Here is a 20448-nt window from a genome sequence, read left to right on the forward strand (position 1 = left end):
AAGGAAGCACGAGATTTAATTCTGAAACAATTTGCAGACTTTTGTATTTGAGCTTCAAGCTGTAGCGAGCTGGCATTATCCCTTTGTTTCCCATAATGTTACCACTTGCACAAATACAAATCTTACATCGTGGTTTTATTTTAAGGGCAATAAATAAGGCAGAAAAAACAGGGCAGGTCTGAACAAGGTTTTTTTCTTGACTAAAAGTGATTTACACATATGTGTACGCCAGGAATACCAGGTCACTCCCTGTGAAATTGTTGAAAACATTTGGATGGTCCATCTTCTTCAATACAAAGATATGCCCTGCATTTCCTGCAATTTATCCTGTTACGTCGGTTGCATGTTGGCTGCTTGCACCGCGGCGCACTCTTTTGCGGGACCTTGATCGGGACATGGATGACACCACCGTATCTCACCGAATCTGGAATGTCAGAGGCTTGGCTCGACAGGGTGTTGAACCGACAGCCTTCGAGGTCTGCTTCAGTAGCATCTTCTGCCTTCATCAAGCCGACTGCAACTTGCAGCTTGAACCGTGCAAGCTGCAGCTGGGAGCCCTTTACAGCGCGGTAGGGTAACCAGCTGTTTACAACTGCAACATCAAGCAGGTGAAAAATGATCCTCTTGTGACATTTCTTGCTCTTGAGTTCGTTTCGGTAGAATGAAAGGAGCTGATCCGCTCGGTCTACACCACCCATACGCCTGTTGTAGACTTTGACCAAGCTCGGTCTAGGTACTTTTTTGAACGTCTTGGTTTTCCTCTCGTAGCGTCTGCAGGATCCCACGAGATTCACGCTGTGCGTGTTGGATCTCATGATGACTCCTCTGTTGTCATACCATTAGCAGATTACAATGCCACTGTCCTTCTCTAAACGGAAGTCAAAAACACCTCGGCCTTCGGACTACAATCACTTTTTGTTCTTCAGTGGCCAACGCCCCATCCTCCAATTCCTCAGAATGACAGTGCATCCCAGCCCGCAGAGCTTCATTTCAGTTAGAAGTTCAACTGAGGCAAAGAAGTTGTCACAGAAGATCTCTTTTCCTTTCAGCGATCAGTTAGTCGCTCTACAATCTTTCCACTTCCACCAATGTCGTTTTCAATGTCTTCTGGGTGAACAACAAGGTTGTCGCCGTAAAGCTTGATCTTATAGACATAGCCTGACCTTCCAGCAAGAGTTCAAACTTTATAACCCCACTTTTTCATCATATAAACCTTCAGGCTGTATCTACACTTGAAAGGTATCATCATCTTGTCCACTGCAAGGCAAAGCTCCATTTCTGCGCCTTGCTGAAACTTATCATTGAGTATATCAAGGATATGACGTATCCTGAAGAGCCTGTCATAGCCATCCTGATTTTAGTTTTTTTTTTTTCATCATCATTGTTGCTGGCTTGGAACACAGAAACCACTTGATCAAAGCGATTATGGGGCATCCATTTGGCGATCTCTGACTGGCGCAACAACAGTGACCAATACGTGCGACTGATGGTCAAGGACACTCCGGACATGTAGAGAATCATCCCAATAAACTTTCTGATATACTCGCTTCTGATGGGGCTCACCTTTGTTTTGTTTTTCTGGATCCTGAAGCAATTCATTTCAAACGTGATATGTTCTATCAAATTCTCATCAACGAGCTTAGTGAACATACTCAGGGGTGTTTTCGCTTCTACCGCCGTCACCCGTGGAATTGTTTCACTTGTCTGAAAGCCTTCATTGAGCTGCAAATCTTTCTGACCCAGTGCCTTGTCTTTTTTACCTTGTTCTTCACAGTTGTTGATTCCTGCACTTGTGATTCATCTGTGTCGGATAAGTCCAATGAATACTCGTCGGAGGAACCCTGACTGGCTGGGGCTTCCACATAGTCATCGTCCGAGTTGTCCAACATGGAACAATTGCTACCACTTGGGCAGTCGAAAAGAATAGTTGGGATATCTTCTTCAGACAAGTGACGCCTGTCACAAAAAGAAAATGCTTGTGAAAACATTGTTAATATGTGCATATCCAGACACACTTGTTTTATAACGTATATATCACAGGAGACCCCTTCACGCAACCGTGAATGCGGCGAGCGAGAATATAGAACACCATTTCCTAACGGCAACGCTTGTAGACGCTGTTAAGACAATAGGCGCTGTGCAAACGCTACAGCCCTCTTATTCTTCAAAGATATGCAGAATGCACCGTCAGGAATTCCTATTTATGCAAAAGAAGTAAGTTAGATAACAATTAAAGGGCTTAATACAAAAACTTCATTGACAACAAAGGGAACATACCGTGAGCCGCACCTTGTGGAGGAAGCCATCATTCTGTTGTGCCCGCCGCACTTCTCTGGACACCTTGCGCATCTATTGGGAGTTATTTGAGGCGCGGGAATGGCACGTACGTAGCCGTTCGGATTTCAAAGTTCTGCCCTTTACACATGACCTGTAGTAACTCAATTCTTTTTGGCAACGTATATTGCCATTGGTTAATCAAGGGTTATAAACGTTCCTTTGATTGCTATGTACACCTCTGACACAATAAGTACAAGTATGTCTTAGTGCATCGGCATGACTGATACCTAGTTTGACGTGTCCTGAGTGGGGGCAATGTCTAGATCAAACTTTCCTAGCATGCTTTCCATAAAACCAGCACGATCCTGTTGTAAATAAACTGTATCCCTTTCCAAGTGGAAGTTATTACAACGTCACCCAAAATCGTACGTAATTCCCATTATGCTACCAGAATACCTTTCTTTTCTAGTACATTTTGAAACAGCAATTAATAATTTTTAGTTAAAGATGGCCTTTGTACCTTTCGGGACCGCTAACAATAACCAGTTTAGTCGGTCTGTAGCACGGCCATCGACTTGTCCTTCCATTCCACTTCCAACGATATGACACCGGAGTAACACTTCCTTTCTCAAACTGGAAAAACGAACCTTTCAGATCACTCAATCTGTGTAAAGAATCACAAAGGAAAGTGGTGTGATCTTCTGGTGTAGAGAACAAACAGACACGTTTGCGTTGCGAAAGTGCCTTGGCAACCATATTGAACCGTGCAATTTATGTTCGCGTCCCGCTTTACAAGAGACATACTCGTTGGTATAGTTTATTTAGTTTATAAAGTTTAGCTATTTCTCTTCCTTGCCCTGACTTCTGGTTTGATGTTAAGCGGATTGCAGTAAGAAAAACAAATTACGGGGGCTCAGCCAATAGCAGGAATAGCTCTGTTATACTTGGGGGATGTTTCCTTTTTGGGCCTTAGCGTGCCCATTTTTTGTCTAAGTGGTGTGGTGAACCTTGGAGGGGATCGAATAACCGGCCTGATTAGTGTCCGTAAACACTCTGGATTTTAGCACGCTTTTCTGTGTGTGTGTGTTTTTTTTTTCCAACCTTTTCCGGGAATGTGTATCTACTCGCATTTTCTGGTCAATAAACCCCCAGCTGAGTTTACTTTGTCCGTCTTCATTTCAATTCCCATCTCAGGCTTCATAATCGTGTACGTGCGAAATGTTAGCACCGTCAAAAAGCGGATGTTCCTTAATAAATGAAAGGCCGCGAACTCGGAGCGACCGCAACACGCTGGAAGTTCACGGCCAACAATATTTTTGAGGGAAAGTCGACTACAGCGCCACCGCGATCCTATGCTGTTTTCCACGTTTGCGGGTCCCCCCTCCCAGACCGGTTTCGCGGCCGAGTGGACCAACTACCCGCCTTTAGGCAATTATACCATCTACAACCGACTTGGCCATAATAACATCATCAAAGTCATCGGGAGTCTCCATAGTACTCTTTTGAAGGAAACTTTAGTTCCGTGTCTTGAGGTCGTCATTTGCGCAATAAAAGCAGACTTCCTTCACCAGTGCGTTCAACTATTTTCTCGCAGACTCGAGCGCGCGTGCCATGTTGCTGCTGGCGTCCTTCTTGCTGCTCTGCGCATGGGCAGCGCATGCGCAGCTCCTTCCTGGGGAACCAGCCTGCAGAGGGTGGTACCAAGAGGTGAGGCGGCCCTGCACTACGTCTCTGTGGCGAAATTTGAAGCGCACTGACGGCGCCGAGGTCCATGATAAGAAAGTCCTGTACTGCCGAAGTCATGCGACGTGCATCGATAACGGGATAGGCCCCACACCGCCTCTCGTTTTTGGTGGATGGTCGTGGCCATCACTTCCCTGTTGGTTTAAAGTACAACGAATTCGGAAGCGCTCGACCATAGGGGGAGTGTTGCCAAAAGTGTCCTAAAGGTTGCACTGTATCACTTCTTATATTTACGTCAGGAACGGGCAGTATTTAAAATACAAGTGTATAAAGTACATGTTTAAAATACTATAAGTATTTTGTATATTGTATTTAACATTTAAATGCATATTAGGGAATGTATTTGTGAATTGTATTTACATTCTAAGAGTTGAGTATTTCAAACAGCCAAATATACAATTTGGGGCAATACGTATTTAGAAGACTAAGTATTTTGTATTTCGTATTTAAATACATATTAGGGAATGAATCTATTTGTCACTTGTGTCTAAATACTGAAAATTTAGCATTTCAAATGCTTGCTTGTATTTTAAATACTGCCCGAAATACAACCTTGGGCACTGTTCTTCCCAACAAAGTGCAATTTTTGTCACTCTTCGCGATGAGTCATATGCAAACAAAACAAAAATCATAAAATTTCTAGCACGAATTGTGCACAATAAACATCGAAGGAAAAAGAAGGAAGAGATGAACAACGAATGAACGAGATGAATATAATTCTTAGCTTTTTAGCTTAGTGATTTAATTTTTTAAAGACTCCGCACTAACGACATAATGTGTCTGAATACATTGTTTTCCGTGATGTTTTGCCCACCTATCTTGTGACAAATAAATTTTGTTTTTAGAGCTGCAATTTTTATTTTTGAGCACTTGATTTTTGGTATACGTATACACTCAGACTTTATTTGGGCACGGTCTTTTTCTACTTTTTTTTCTTTTTTGCGGGGTTAAATTTTAAAATTAAATATGTCAGAATATCAAAACAAAATATATTTGCAAAATTATTCGAAGATGATCAAATACTCTCGTGGTAAATTCTAGTTAAATACTTTTCTATGGATTATATATTGGATTTGTAATTAAATATGTTTTTGCCAAAGTACTGCGCGTCGGCCTCGTGTGTCGCATGTCCGAATGTAAAGAAAGTTCAGAGAGGATAGCCCTTCACCGATGCAAAATGATAACAGTGATGTCGCTTTCCCATTGAACTGAAAGGTATTTTGATAGAGCTAGGTCGGATTGAAGTTCGTTGGCGCATCCACCAAGGACGCGCTACCGAGAAAGTGACGACGTCATGCAAACAACTACGTCACTCTTCTAAGCGTCATTGTGGGCAGGGCTTGGGGCAATCTTTTCGTGCGCAATATTAAAATCGGGAGTAAAAACACTAAAACTGACCGATGAATATCTAAGAAACTATTACCATTTCGCAAATCCTGTAAATTGTTCAAGCCTCTGATAGTAGTTGTCGTCAATACTAGAATTGCAACATCAGCAATGAAACCATTGTTAATCAGCAATGTCTTTAATGAGCCGACTCACTATGACGGTTCTGACCTCATCTAATGTCCGCCGAGCCTGACGCTCAGATGGCGAAGACGGCACCCGTGTAACTTCCACCTCTTATCAAACACACTTCCTCTAAAAATACAAGCGGGCTCTGAATTTCAGACACGCTTTGTTGGCCTCCAGGGGATTCCGGAGTCTAAAATACTGCACAGCGTACGTGAGCTCAGGGGTATGAGGCCTCCGCCGCAAAGAGTGGAATGTTTTTTCCATCATTACACTGCTTTTGGTAGCACCACATATTCTATCAAAATACATTCAAGTTCAATAGAGAAGCGACATCCCCGTTAGCATATTGCATCGGTAAAAAGCTATCCGGTCTAAATTTTTTTTTTTTTTTTTTTTTTTTTTTTTATATTTGGACATACGACAGATTTGGCCGACGCGCAGTACGCATTCTCAAACTCGGGAAGCGAACGATTCAGGCCTGCGTTCGTCGGCAGTTACCTGGACAGAAGTAGAGTAAAATTAAGAGTAAATTACCCAACGTACGGATGGATAGAAGTCAGGATAACGTCCAACTGAATAAAACGTGTTTTCAGGAGAGCGTTGAAGACCTTGCGGCGGCGTCTCACACCGTTGACGCTTCCCTGGCCAACGCCAGCGCGCGTCGCCTACGGGGCGGGCGCCTCGAAGCATGGTCGGAAAGGCTCAACTTTAAAAAAAATAATTTCTTAGCAAAAACAAAAAGTACTTTTTCAGTTTCTTGATAGGTTGAAGAAATGAGGTGGATTGAACTTTTGGCTATTTGGAAAGTTGCGGGCATCGATGCCCGCATTGCTTTTTCTGGCTCTCATTGATCCCGTCTCTGCAAAAAAACTAAAGAAATTGTCATTTATTTAGAACGCAGCAAAACGAGGCTTTAAAAAAATAACACACGCAATGCGAACATTGGTTCTATGACACCAAACGAATAGAAGTATTGCAGCTAACAACCCCCTCCAAGATTACTGAAAAAAAAAAAATCTCATAAAGTCTCTTCTTCTTGGACCTCCTATTTGGACTCCAAATGGCGTCTTTCAATGTTTGCATTTTACTGTAACACAGGGAGCATGTTATTAAAAGGCGACCACCAAAATTTTTGTGGTAGCCAAAAATTGTATTACAATATTTTTTTTTTTCTTTTTTTAGACGGGTTGTATGCAAAGTCTACAAATTAAAGCATAATATCACAAAAGTAGTTTTTTTTTTTCAGACAATTTTTTTTTGCCTCATATCAGTGGCTTCTTTATTCAAATTATTTCTTTCGTACATATCCTGGATATGAAAACAAGTGTCGCGTCTTCTTTGGTATGGAGTGACAGAGCTGTAATGGAGAATAGAGCTTTGTGGAATTATAGCAGACATGAAGTGGTAAGGAAAATTAGGAAGGGTGTTATGGTGCTGAGTTAAACTTCTGGCAGTGCAGTTTTGTGTAAGAAATCTGATATCAAAGCAAGCTTAGAAGTAAAGCAACGCGTGGGTAAACTGGCGTTGGGAGCGCATCATTAAACACAGAATCAGGGGGTACAATGTGATATGGGATTGTTATTATTTGAGGGCAGGTAAGCTAGTAAGCAATAACATCAAAGTCAAATTTGGGGGTTCTACGTGCCACACCAACGACGGGCATCTGGCACGCCCCAGCGGAGGACTGAGGATTAATTTGGACCACCTGGGGATCTTCTGACGTGCAACCGAAAGCTCGGTTACACGGCGCCTTCTCCGCAATAAGCCTCCGTCAGATTGCGGGCACCTCGGCCGGGATTCGAACCCGCCACATGGGGATCCGTAGGCCGGCGCTCTCGCCTCGGAGCCACCGAGGCGGCTAGCAATAAGACAGCATTTGAAGAGAGACTCAGGGAACGATAGGCACGGAGAGTTCTAGGCTATTTGTACATGAAGGGCGTCGATAAAAAAATTGAAAAAAGTTAACAAAAAAACTTAGGTCGAAATGTTTTGACAACAATGGCGCAAATAAGAAAATGTCAGTTAATATGAGAGTTAAAGCAGCGGAGAGGGAAAGGTGGGAAGCGGGGATGCAGACTGCGTCGTCCCTAAAAACTTCTAAAAAAAAAAAAAAAGTAGGATGGATATTGATGAGGAAATTGGTATCTAAAACAATCTCAAGGCACGCTAAGAAGCAAGATGTGCTAGTTAGAATTCCGAGGCCGAATGCTAATTGTGTATAACAAAAGTTCCGTGCTCAGTTATCAACAAATAAATTGCAAAGACAAAAGAGAATTGTTTGTGTATTATGATAACACGCTGCATAATATTTGTGAGGTTCGTTAGACCGCTTTCTATTTTATGGTTAGATCTATTTCACTTGTCAACTCATTTCAATCAGTGATAGCGATTAACAAAGGCAAACTTCAAATAATTCCGTTTGTGCATGATTAAAGTTTACTTTGTTTGGAGAACTGCTCCTGAGTTCGTATTGTTTTAATTCGCTTTTCACAAAACAAAGACGAACCCAATGAGTTTAGATATATACATTGGTCAAAAGAAACAATTTCGACATAATATACAAATCATGCAATAAAACTGCACGTGACTATTTTTATTCGTGTTTTAATAGAGGCATTTCTACGTTTATTTTTGCTATGGTCTGAGAGCTGCACATATTTTCGGAATTCTCCAGTATTACTCTTCCTGGCATGTTATTTATATTTCCAAATTCAAAATAGCAACTGAGAAAAAGACAAATGAAGGTGATCCCAAATCCAACGTTCAAATTTTCCCGCGCTTTCCAGTGAGGTGACGTCACATCATGAGCTTAGCACAACGTTAGTAGATTCGCTAAGTTAGACGCTGCTCGCACGTTGGCGCGTCTCCCGTCGTTCGACGCACCGGACGGCTGCTATGGTAACTGCAGTGTGTTCTGAGGAATACCTATGTTTCGAAGCACAGCGTCTAGATGGCGTTCTACCGTACTCTATGGAACACACAGTTATGAAACTAAAATCTAGATGGCGCATCAAATGACGGGAGGCGGACTGAAGTGAGTGAGGGGGGTGCGGGTACTCCATTCCGCGGGAGTTCGCCATCAAACTTCTCGAATTTAATCCGTGGGAGTTGGACAACTGAGCCTCTGAGGTAACCTCTAGTAAGTTAGCTTAGCATTCACTGCACGCCATCAAACTTCTCGCATTAACGTCACATTTTCAGCGCTGCCAATAGAGCCTCTCAGCCTCGCAGGCAAAACTTAAAAATAATGTGGAAAAAAAATTGTGATTTGTAATTCGGGTGACCAGTTCAGATGTACCTATTAATGTGTTGAACCATATTTGAGGTAAATCGTTCGCTAAAAAAATTTCGCCATTGTGAGTCAACGCATTACACTTTCAAATACTAGGCCGATATTTTACAAAACAACAATAAAAATAAAACTGAGAGCTATCAAATACATACGTGTCTACATTAAAGAAAAAAAAGTAAAGGAAACTGGAGACGCTGACATTCTATTACTTGTGTTGCAATAAGAATATGTGTTCTGTGGAGGAGAATTGAAGTAAACGTGATCATACGAGTCCCTTTTCGTTTAAAGTCGGCTATTCTCGGTAGACGTACAGCCTCCAAACCTCAAAAACACACACACAAAAAACAAAAGAACCTGCATCAGCCACCAGTGAGGATTGAACTCACGACCCCTGGTTTACAAGACCAGTGCTCTAGCCACTGAGCTATGATGGCGGTGACGATGCGACGCGGCAGAGATCGAAGCGAGCAGCAAGTTTGATATAAATAAATAAATTCGTATATATATTAGTAGTCTGGTACTTTTATTCACAGAATATTGCTTGCCAGTCGCGCAGACTTTTTGATAAACCGTAAGCCAAAATGTTTATGCCATATGCGCGACGAAGATACCATTGCCCTTTCGCGCCGAGGATTTGAAGTTAATTTTACTGTCAGGCAACAGGTGGCGCCACTTCTCTATGAAACATTACACCGCGGTAGGGAGAAAGGTGCGCGTTGTAGGAGTGCGCACCAGGTTGCAGAGAGGCGCTTCCGCCACATGGATTCAAACTGGTTTTAGAAGTAATTTGGGATCTCACTAATACTTTTGAAGGTCAGCCTTTAGTATACCAACAAATACTTTGATGAGTGACTTGGTGTCTTAATAATGCTTTCGGGAGTAATTTTTTATTACTCCAACTTTTATCTTTTTGCAAGTAACTTAAATTCCCTTCTTAAGATTAAACACTTCAGTCTTTTTGGCTGGGCATATATCTGATCTTTGGTGCTCTGCGTAGACTCCATGCTTATGGAGAAAAAAGTCAAGCTGTCCGACGCAAACTTCTAGAAAATTCGGTCATGCGAGCAAATAAAATGCTTTTGTTTAAAAGCATGACATGCTTTTTAACGTTACCTTCCGTCCCAAAATTTTGTCCGTCCGTCCGTCCACCCGTGCATGTCCAGCTAAATTTAGCGGGGAAATTGATGTCACGCGACCTATGCACGAATTCAATTTCTAAGCTAAATTTAGTGGAAAAATTCATGTCACATGACCTGACGTCACGACTTATGGGACATATAGACTTCAGTTCCCCTGCTAAATTTAGCGGGAAAAGTGACGTCACGTGACGTCACCTGACTTTACGTGACCTTTACGTCTTTGGTGAAATTGTCGGCACGTGACCTATGCATCAACTCAGTTTCCCCGCTAAATTTAGCGGGAACATTTACGTCTTACAGCGAAAACCAATTCAGTTTCCCCACTAAATTTAGCGGGAAATCGACGTCACGTGACCTCTACACCAATTCAGTTACCCGCTAAATTTAGCGGGAAAATTCACGTCCTGTGACCGAGAGACCAATCCAGTTTCCCCGCTAAATTTAGCGAGACAAATCGACGTCAAGTGAGCTGACGACTCCGGCTACATTTAGCGGGAAAATATACGTCACGTGACATACCGATTCCCCCACTAAGTTCCTATAATGCATTACATTATAGGAACTTATAGGAATTCTTAGAGGAATTTAAAAATAAAAGTCACTGCGAATTTTCCTTTTTTATTTTTTGTAATTACGTTTTTACATTTCCTTATTTTGTGGTTAGTAATTGTTTGACAGAATCGTAAACTGACAAGTAACGATCTTTTTTTCGTCTCGGTGTTTAGTACTATGCTCAGATACTTACTCCTGAGTGTTGAATACTTTGCTCCGTTACTGTGTGACCTGGTGCCAGTACTTATTACTGAGTATTGTGTTACTGTGTTACCTGGTAGTCAGTAACTTAACGTAAATACCCTTTTCGTTATTTTTTAATATTTTTTTTCAAGTCTGTGTGGATTGTAATTTTATAAGTATTACTCTTGAAAGGCTTAACCGCTCCGTTTTGTGCCTTTGATTGAAAATGAATATAACTTTTGACTGAACCGAAGCTACCGCCCAATTAAAAGGGCTCAGCCGTATGCATAACCCCATCCAACTTTAACACGTGATGACAACTACCAGAGCCTCCACATTTTTGTCGACGGCCTCAATTCAGTTGAACAAATGCGATGCTTTAATCCACATTGTGTGGACACCACTAGTGTGACCAACGGGCTATTTTTTTTATATATGGCGTACTCAATGCCTTACCGAATACAAACGCTCCAAACAAAAGTCTCCAAGTTATAAATGGATGGATGCTATGACGTCTTTGGGCGGATGCCAAGGGTTATGGCTTCCCCCTCCCTACTTTCTATATATTTCACGTTAACACAGGGAAAGGAAAGTGAAATCCCCCTTCACCCTCACAAAATACGCGTACGAATAAATGTAACCGCAATTAAACTTGTAATTTGATAATAATTGCTACGGAGTGGTGGGTACACAACAGGCGTCTTTCGTCTTCGTTTCTCTTTCTTCAGTGCGGCATTCAGCGGCATCCCCGCTGTTGCGGAAGACTGCAGTGCTGGCACGGAAGGTGCATCTTCCGCAAGGAGGACCGCCAGGGCTACCACTACAACGTCAACACGGTGTTCCCACCGCGAAGCTACTACATGCGTTACAGGCCCATCTACCCGGTCAACTTCAGACCGTAGACTAGCAGTGGCGTTCCAACAAAGGAGGCAATTGCTCTCCTAGAAATTAAAAACACATTTAAACAATACAGGGGAGGAGGAGGAAAATATCGCTCGCTCCCTCCACCACCATCACCGTTCTCTTCATCTTCCGAATAGTTCCAACGCCTCTAGACGAGGCTAAAACGATGCGCTGCGCATCGATCAAACAGTAGCGGCCGGTCGCTTTAGCGACCTGTGGTGGACCTACGCTCAGTGCATGAAGGGCAGTTCTTTATCCCACAATTAAACTTCCTCTTTTCTAGCTTAGGGACGAAAGCGTATGTTTCTTCTAGTGTATTCTACAAGAACGCCACGAACAGCGATACCGTGCATCTCCACTGCATCTCACGGAAATAAAGATTCGGCTTGACTCACACTGTGCTCTCCGAAGGATCCTCGCCTTTTAATTACCAGTTCTGGCGAATTGTGCTTACCTGAAGTTAGAGCGGGAATTATACAAAGCCCATGGAAGCACTTATATTCAAGTTCACAACTGATTTCTCCGTGAGAAACAGAAACTGACGTTAATTACGTTTCAAAGCTATTTTGGAAATTGAAGGCAAGTGGCGTTACACGCCCCGACCCCTGCACAGTGACGTACTTCCCTGTTTCGTCATCTGCCCGAGTTGCTGCAAGACTATTTGCCGCCGAGAGAATCCCCCGCGGACAGAAAACACATGCGATCAATGTTCATTCGCAATTTTGTTTCTTTAATTTGTTTTGTGATTTTAGCTTCCAACTGGCTGTTGAATTCATGTGCAAGGAGCTCCTTCGACGCGCGGTAGGGAGAGTGAGGTACATTGTTTGGCTGGGCAATGGTGGGTGTGTGAACTTGATAGTAAAGCGTCCATAAGCTTCGTATAATTCCCGCTCTAACTTCAGGTAAGTACCATTCGTCAGAACTGGTAATTATATTTCAGCCTCTGTCGCACTTACTATTAAGTTCACAACTGCTTGTTCAAAGCTCCATATGTGCACTCAACACCTGGGTCCCAAAATGTCCCCAGCAAACTTCCACAGCCCTGGAAGTGGAGGCTCCTCGAGCGGAGTGCGCTTTAAAAACAACGCCTGTCTTATGGCGATGTTTAACCCCGTTTGTTATTTATAATTTTCTTGTATCGCAAGTGGCTGGGTGAAAGAAACCTCTGCATCGTTAGCAAGAGCTGTGTGAGGGTACCTTGTCGTTTTTCTTGGGGTACACCTCAAACATTCGATTGGTCACAAGCAGGGCTGTAAAAGTTACTTAAAAAATGTACCTAAGATACAGTTGCAGTTACTCGAAAAGGTACCCAGGCACGCACCTAGGTACTTGCTTAAAATGTACCTATAGGTACAGATACAGTCACTTTAAAGATACTTTATTTATTTTGCCCATATTTATCAGAAAATATTGGAAGTAAAGTTTTTTATACAAAGGATACACACAAAAACTAGTTCGATAAATGGGCTTTACTGGTGTCAATGCGATGTCCCCATCGGTGTTGAGTCTTCACGTGCCTTATCTCCACGCTCCTATTGGTTCACCGAGGCCACGGCTTCCATTGTTTACCATGTCACGCCGAAACCGTCGAAACTCGCTTATTGACGTTCTAGCCCTCAGTGCCGGTGCTGACGTCGACGGGCCCCGAAGACGTCGGCCGCATGATGAAACGCATGAATCGAGTGCATATGCACCTAACCTTCGCGACGACGAGCGAAAGTCTTCAAGCTTCCTCGTTTTTTTTCTTTCATTATAGTCGAAAGAAAAATAAGCTTTTTTTTTTTTCTTTTGGAACTTTTCTAGTTTTGTTAACCGCAAAATGAGAGTCCGATTTATTGAGGGGAAACTGTAATATATACGCGATGTTACATTGCTTTACGATTGTAATTATAATTTATTATTAATTATATTTTATATTGTATTTATGGCAGAAGAGAGCCACCACTAGGACAAGATACAGGCAACATAAACTGCACACATCTTTCAAGTTATCTCCTCCCTTGTATAGCTGTCAGAGGAGCTTCAAACTCGCAATGAAGTCGACTTCGCTTTGAGATGAAGGAAGCAGGTCGCTATTTTCCCTAAACGGAGTTCCGAAGCGATTCGATAAATTTGTGTCGCTAGAACGGCATCGCTAATCCACGGTTCGCTCGAATGAACACCAACATTCGCTAAAGTGTCGTTCGATGAAACATCATAGGCGGGGTTTCGTTCACTAAAACGTCGTTCGATCAAGTCAGTGCCTCCGATGTGCCCAACTCAACGTTATTCACGCACATAGTTGTGTGTTAATACTTCAAGATTTCTAGTTTCTATCATTTTGACGAAGTGAATAGAAAAGGACCTGTAAAAAGTAACTTCGTTTAGTTACAAGTTACTGGAAAATGTATCTAAGATACAACTACAGATACCGAGAAATCAAAGCACGTATAGGTTTGTACCTCAGGTACAACAAAAGTACCTATAGATACCGATCTCCAGTTTCTTGTACCTAGGTACTTTACAACCCTGGTCACAAGTCCCGTGTTTGAATGAACACAGGAAAAAAAACCTGGTTTGAGGGGACTTAATTTCCCTTAGGTTGTCCTCCCTCCTCCGAGTCTTCCGAATATGGTGAGTCGATAGCAGGCACTGGTCTGAAGTACTGCATGCTGAGGTGAGAGCCAAGCGCATAGTTACAGGTAAACTCTGAGAAATCTGTATTGACAATCGTACAGAACCGACTTTTCCTAAAACTCTTGGTAGATGCAAGGCCACAAGGACACTACTTCTCGAGATCCCACGAGAAAGACTGGAAGGGTGTGGAAAAATTAGAGGCCACAGATCGCCAGTTGGCAAACTTTGCAGGACAACTGCAATGTATACCTGATGGTTCTGCCAGAGAACTCTTCCTATATAAGGCATCTCCAAACAGGTCTAAGGCATAACCCTATACCGAGAGGCACCTACCCAAGCGACAGGACTTATCATGGTGAAAGATTGAGGAGAGGTCCAAATAGGCAGATCAAGAACTCCTAGTGGGGGGGGGGGAGGGGGGTAGCTTGTTTGGGATTGAAGTAAACTATCGCTTATCTATGGACACCTCTCCAATAGACCTGGCACATCAATGCCTTGGAGCGGATGGCACCCTTTCTCCTAGCCCTTCAAACACTGGCAAGGGAAGTGCAACCGGGCAGCGTTTTCCGAGGACTGAACAACACAGCGGCGGTAGCAGCCACCACCAAGAGAGGTAGCTTGTGATCCCACCACTCCCCAGAATAGCACACAAACTGTCGTCTTAGTGCTGGGCTTGAAGTACATTGGTCAGGGCACAGCACATTCCAGGCACTCCAACACGGGGCATACCGAGCGCGCCGAAGTACCGCTATCATAATCTTAGGCAACTATGAGGTTACGTGCGGGCTTCAACTGCTACAGTAGTGGTACCATGAACAGTAGGAAACCAATCCCTAGCTTGCCTAATTCCACGTTTGAACTGTGGTATTTAGTCCGGGGCCCAAGCCCCTATGGTGTCAGGGGAGTTCGGACCCTAGTTCAGAGTTGTCTGGTTCTGCCCAGAGCCGAAGCCCAAATGACGTGAGTGTGGGTGCCTAAAGCGTTAACTCTAGTTTGACGCCGAAAGTCACTTGAGACCGCCGCCTTTGTTCGGGGCCGGAGCCCATAGAACGTCAAGGGGGATCGGACCCTACTATAGACCGTTTTATCATGGGTAGCGCCATTTTGAGAGCGAGAGAGAAAAGGGGAAAGGGCTACCGGCGCTTTCCTCCTTTCTGATTGTGTAGAAAGAGTGAAAGTCCCGGATGAGAGGCTTGGCCGGTGTTGGGCGTTTGCAGTGCCCCAACTTCGTTCGCGCTTTCTTCTACGTTTCAAACTCCCAAACTTAATTAGAGCCACGGTCTTCGATGGCGACAGTCGCCCGGTCATCGGGACACCATTGCTGGGTGATAGGGTGCACGGATAACGACAGAAAGCGTCGAATACTGTCCGAGGACCTATGTAGCTTGCATGGAATCCGGCAAGGCAAGTACGGCTGGAATGTTTTTAAGCTCCATTGCTTTCCGCATGACTGGAAATGATGAACCCTTCATACATTTTTGCTTGCAATGGGCCTATTTCAACGTAGCCGCTTTTAGTTGTAATCAACAAGCGATACACGAAACGGGAACCTCAATTAACTTTGTAAACGCCCGGAGCTGCGACATATCGTCTTGCTGTGCTGTTTCTATCTCGGTCCGGACATTTCATCGAATGCCGTTTCACCGAATGCCATTTCATCGAAGCCGTTTCATCGAACACCGTTTCATCGAACGCCGTTTCCTCGAACTCAGTTTCATAGAAGCCGTTTCATCAAAAGCCTTTTCATTGAACAGCGTTAGTCTGTAATATTTTCGAATTTTCTTTAATTTTTACACACAACTTCATCTAACTCTCTGGTTTTTTTTTATTGTTTTTTGTTTTGTTTCTGTTTTTATATCATTGGGTGCAGTGACGAGAAAAGTTCCATCGTGAACATATCCTGCTTCGAGAAGAAAGCCTCCATGATATTATGACCCCTCTCGATGTCACGTGAAACAGTTAAAAATCAGACAAAAAACAAAAAGCACAGACAATTAAAAGTGTTTTAAGTGTCTGTCCTTTACTTGCAGTGTCGTGGTTTCAGTCATGTACATGACTAAAGCTTTTCAGTAAGTCGCATACCCAATTGTTTAATTTCTTTTGATGCCAATTGTTATTATTTTTAGTGATTTGACACCACCCTCAAAACAATTTCACAAGTGACTGCCTTAGTCTTAACAAATGCAAAGTGAAACATCTATAAAGCACTGTTATGCCCCAAAACTCGGTACAGAGCCATAACAAAGAAATTCGATGAAACGGCCCTTAGCGATTCGATGAAACGGCGTTCGATGAAATGTCCGTTCATTCGACGAAATGGCGCTCGATGAAACGGCGTTCGACGAAATGTCCGCTACTCGTTTTTATCTTCGTGTCCCTGTTCTTATATCTCCTTGTGAATGAACGACGAAGACGCTCTAGATGTACTTTTATCGAACCGCAGAAAGCCTCGAAGCAGCCACAAATTATTTTACTATTTGATGCAATATTTTGAGTACTCACCTCCAATTTCTATCGCTGGCACGTTCGCTGCCGCTGTTCCCCTGTCGCCACACTGGCGGATGCCATGACTCAAACAAAGAAACGTGCACACTGGGCTCGAAAACGCAGATCGCAACACACGAGACGTTCCTGCAGCGACTATCAAGCGCCTCAAAGCGCCTTAGTCAACGGAATTAACCCACCAGCGGCACTTCAAGGAGCGCTTTTGCCGGCTTTCTGCTATCGCGCAGGAGATCGCGATTAAAAAACAAACAAACAAACAATAGAACTACGTTTTCAACAATTTCTAGCCTCACCCGGCGGCGGAAATGAGCCTTCAACTAAGTGCTGTAGATGATAAAATCGAGTCAGTCAGCACTGCAAATTATCACTATTAAGATAAATTCAGTTACGAAATTTTACAAGCTGAAACAGCAGTTATCATGAGAAAACTCGCACGCACATTGCGAGCGTCCCCATGTTCATCGGCGGTACAGCGTTCGGTGCGCGCTCCATTCACGAAATGTTCCGAGCGAAGTCGAGAGAGAGAGAGAGAGAGAGAGAGAAAAACTTTATTTAAGAAGTGAGGTCGTTGCTTCGTTCTTGGGCGGTGCCCTTAGTCCAGGGCTCCGTTGGCTTCTGCTATACGCTTGGCCCGTTCAATCAGCCGTCGCTGATCGTCAGGCGCTGTGCTGGTCAGCGCAGCCTCCCAAGACGAGAATGTAGGATGGGGGATAGGTTTGATGCCGTTTCCCAATGGGGTTGGGCAGGTCCATGTGGAGTGGTACAAGGTGGGTTGTGGGGATTGGCAACCCGGACATATGTCTGGGTACCTGGTGGGAAAGAATCGTTGTTTATGGAATAGGTTTGGGTAGGTGTGGGTCTGTAGTAGGCGCCATGCGATTTCCTCCTGCCGGGTTAGTGACTTGTGTGGGGGAGGAAGGGTTTTGCGCTGGGAGCGGTAGTATTCTGTGACATTATTGTAAGTGAGTAGGGGGGCTGGGGGAAGGTTGGTGCTGTAGTGTCTGGTGCTAAATTCCTCTCTCGCTTCGTGTAATGCCCGGTGGGTTATTTCTCGGGCGAGCGCGTGTGCGCTCTCATTACCGGGAAGAGAAGCATGACCAGGTGTCCATATAATGCGGACCGGTGGTAGCAAGGAGGGGTCAAGGGGTGATAGAATTCGTAATGTTAAATGGGAGAGGGAGTTTCTGGCATATGCTCTACATGCCGCTTGTGAGTCGGTGATGATAGTGCATGGAACCTCATGATCCTTGATTGTGTGATATAAGTGTGCTAAGGCCAATGCAATAGCCACCTCTTCCGAGGTGGTGGTGGGGAGCTTGCCTCGAAGGGAGGCCGTTGTCCTGTTCTGACCGTTGGAATCGCAGATGGCTATGCTCATATACTTATGTGGTGCGGGATATTCTGCCGCGTCGGTGTAAAAGGTACATGGGTCGTTTCCGTGCAGTCGTTGGAGAGCACGCACTCTTGCCGCTCTCCTTCCGGCATTGAGCTCTGGGTGCATGTTTCGTGGGAGTGGCATGACCCGTATCCTGGCAGTGATTGCGGGTGGAGCTGGCCCTACTTTGATGGTGTGCTCTGGGATTTCGAAGCTCTGATAGCCGAGTCTGCGAAGGACATGTTGTCCTGTCTTTGTGTAGCTCATACGGGTGCGTTGTCCGGTTGTGTGGGCTTCGATCAGTTCCTCAATAGTATTGTGCAGGCCGAGTTGGAGTAATCGTTGGGTTGAGGTGTACGGGGGGAGTCCAAGGGCCGTTTTAATCGCTGTGCGGAGAATGATGTTGAGTCTATTTAGCTCCGTTTGGTTTAGTTTGTGGTATGGGGCGTGATATATTATTCGGCTGATGAGAAGTGCTTGCACAACCCTAATGGTATCGGTTTCTTTGAGGCCGCCTCTTTTGTTGGCGACTCTGCGTATGAGGTGGGCTATTTGGATGCATTGCTTCTTTAGCAGCTGCACGGTATGGGTGGCTTTTGCATTGGCTTGGAGGTGCAAGCCAAGTATCCTTAGACGGTCGGTTTTTGGTATGGGGGTGCCTTCAAGGTGTATGGTGATTTCGTCTGTGGTCTTGTTCCGTTCATTAGTTTTGCGTGCTCCTCGGATGAGCAGGAGTTCAGACTTTTCAGCTGCGCAGCTGAGTCCTGCTGCTATAGCGAATTTCTGGGTGGTGTCTACTGCTTCCTGAAGGTTGTCTTGTATCTGGCCGTCCGAGCCCTTGCTGGTCCATATGGTGATGTCGTCGGCATACAGTGCGTGTTGGATGTTGGGTGTTTTGGCGAGGAGACGAGGAAGCCCTGCCATGGCAATGTTAAAAAGTGTTGGCGAGAGGACTGAACCTTGGGGAGTGCCCTTTCCCGTGAGCAGGATTGGGTCGGATCGATGATCGCCGATCCCCAAGGTGGCGGTTCGGTCGGATAAGAAAGCTCGTATGTATTCGTAGGTCTTCTTTCCGCATTGGGATCGGGCGAGGCCTTCCAGGATGGCGTCATGTGACACGTTGTCAAAGGCTCCTTTGAGGTCAAGAGCCAAAACCGCCCTTGTCTGTGCCCGTCCTGGGTGGTCGAGGATGTCTTCTTTAAGTTGGAGAAGTATATCTTGGGTGGATAGGTTTTTCCTGAAGCCGAACATGGTCTCTGCGAAGAAGTTGATGGCTTCCAGGTGTGGTTGGAGTCGTTTAAGGACTATGTGCTCCAAGAGTTTTCCTATGCATGACGTGAGAGATATGGGGCGAAGATTCTCGAGGGAGAGTGGCTTGCCCGGCTTGGGTATGAGGGTTATGTCTGCATGTCGCCAATCTTGTGGCAGCGTACCAGTGTTCCAAGCCTCGTTATAATAAGCCGTAAGGGCGGTGATGGATCCGTCGTCGAGATTTTTAAGCATTTTGTATGTAATGCCGTCTTTACCTGGTGTCGTGCTTCGGGTTAGGTTTGTAAGTGCGCTTCGGACTTCGGATTCGGTGATGTCTGTGTCAAGGGGATGCGTGGCTTCTTTGTGCGGGTATGAAGAGTATTTGGGTTTTGGGCCAGTTGCTAAGTAACGTTCTCTGAGAGCGTCCCATAGCTCATTTTCCTTTCGTGTTTCTCGGTGAAGAAGTTTGGTGATTGCGTGGGATGTTGCCGCCTTGGTTTTTGTTGGGTCTATGAGACTTCGGAGAAGCGTCCAGGCCCGTTTGGTTCCGAGGGTTCCTTGGAGCTGATCACAAAGTTTGTACCAGTTGGTTTGTGTGAGTTCCTCGGCATACTGTTCTGCCTCTAAGGTGAGCTCTGCTATGCGTTTTCGGAGTTTTCGGTTGTGTTTGCGAGTTCTCCATCTCCGGGTGAGTCCCTGCGAGCTTCCCACAGGTGGAGTAGATGTGGGTCTATAACTGGGGCTGCACTTGTGGTTTTCACCTGCGTAGTCACCTTGTCAATGTCATTTTTAAGTTCCTGGATCCATTGTGCTAGGGGTGGGTGTGCTTCTGCTGTTTCCCCCTCCGGGGGTGGTCTTAGCTGTCGGAAGGCGTCCCAGTTTATGAGTCGTTGTGTGCCCGTGGCCTCGGCCGACCTGGGTCTGGATCTCAGTCTCAAGAATGTAATGGTCGCTCCCCAGGTTTTCTTGGAGGTTTGTCCAGGTACATGGCTTTATTGCTCGCACGAGCGTTAGGTCCGGGCTCGTGTCGTGGTTTACGCTGTTACCCAGCCTTGTCGGTTGGTCAGGCTCGGTCAGGAGGGTTAGCTGGTTCCTAG

At 44.7% G+C, this 20448-nt stretch overlaps 1 protein-coding gene across 1 annotated transcript; it reads right to left on the reverse strand.

Moving 5' to 3' along the window:
* Positions 1-211: 211 nt before the first annotated feature.
* Positions 212-20138, reverse strand: LOC121837120. Its single transcript, XM_042292599.1, has 6 exons — positions 20125-20138; positions 18108-18989; positions 1761-1956; positions 1564-1585; positions 420-592; positions 212-286 (listed from the first exon to the last, which is right to left on the reverse strand). Exons 1-6 carry the CDS (start codon positions 20136-20138, stop codon positions 212-214), a joined length of 1362 nt encoding a protein of 453 aa, XP_042148533.1.
* Between the last annotated feature and the right edge of the window lie 310 nt (positions 20139-20448).

Source organism: Ixodes scapularis, unplaced genomic scaffold (genome assembly GCF_016920785.2).
Source record: "Ixodes scapularis isolate PalLabHiFi unplaced genomic scaffold, ASM1692078v2 PGA_scaffold0__279_contigs__length_252992795, whole genome shotgun sequence".
NCBI lineage: Eukaryota > Metazoa > Arthropoda > Arachnida > Ixodida > Ixodidae > Ixodes > Ixodes scapularis.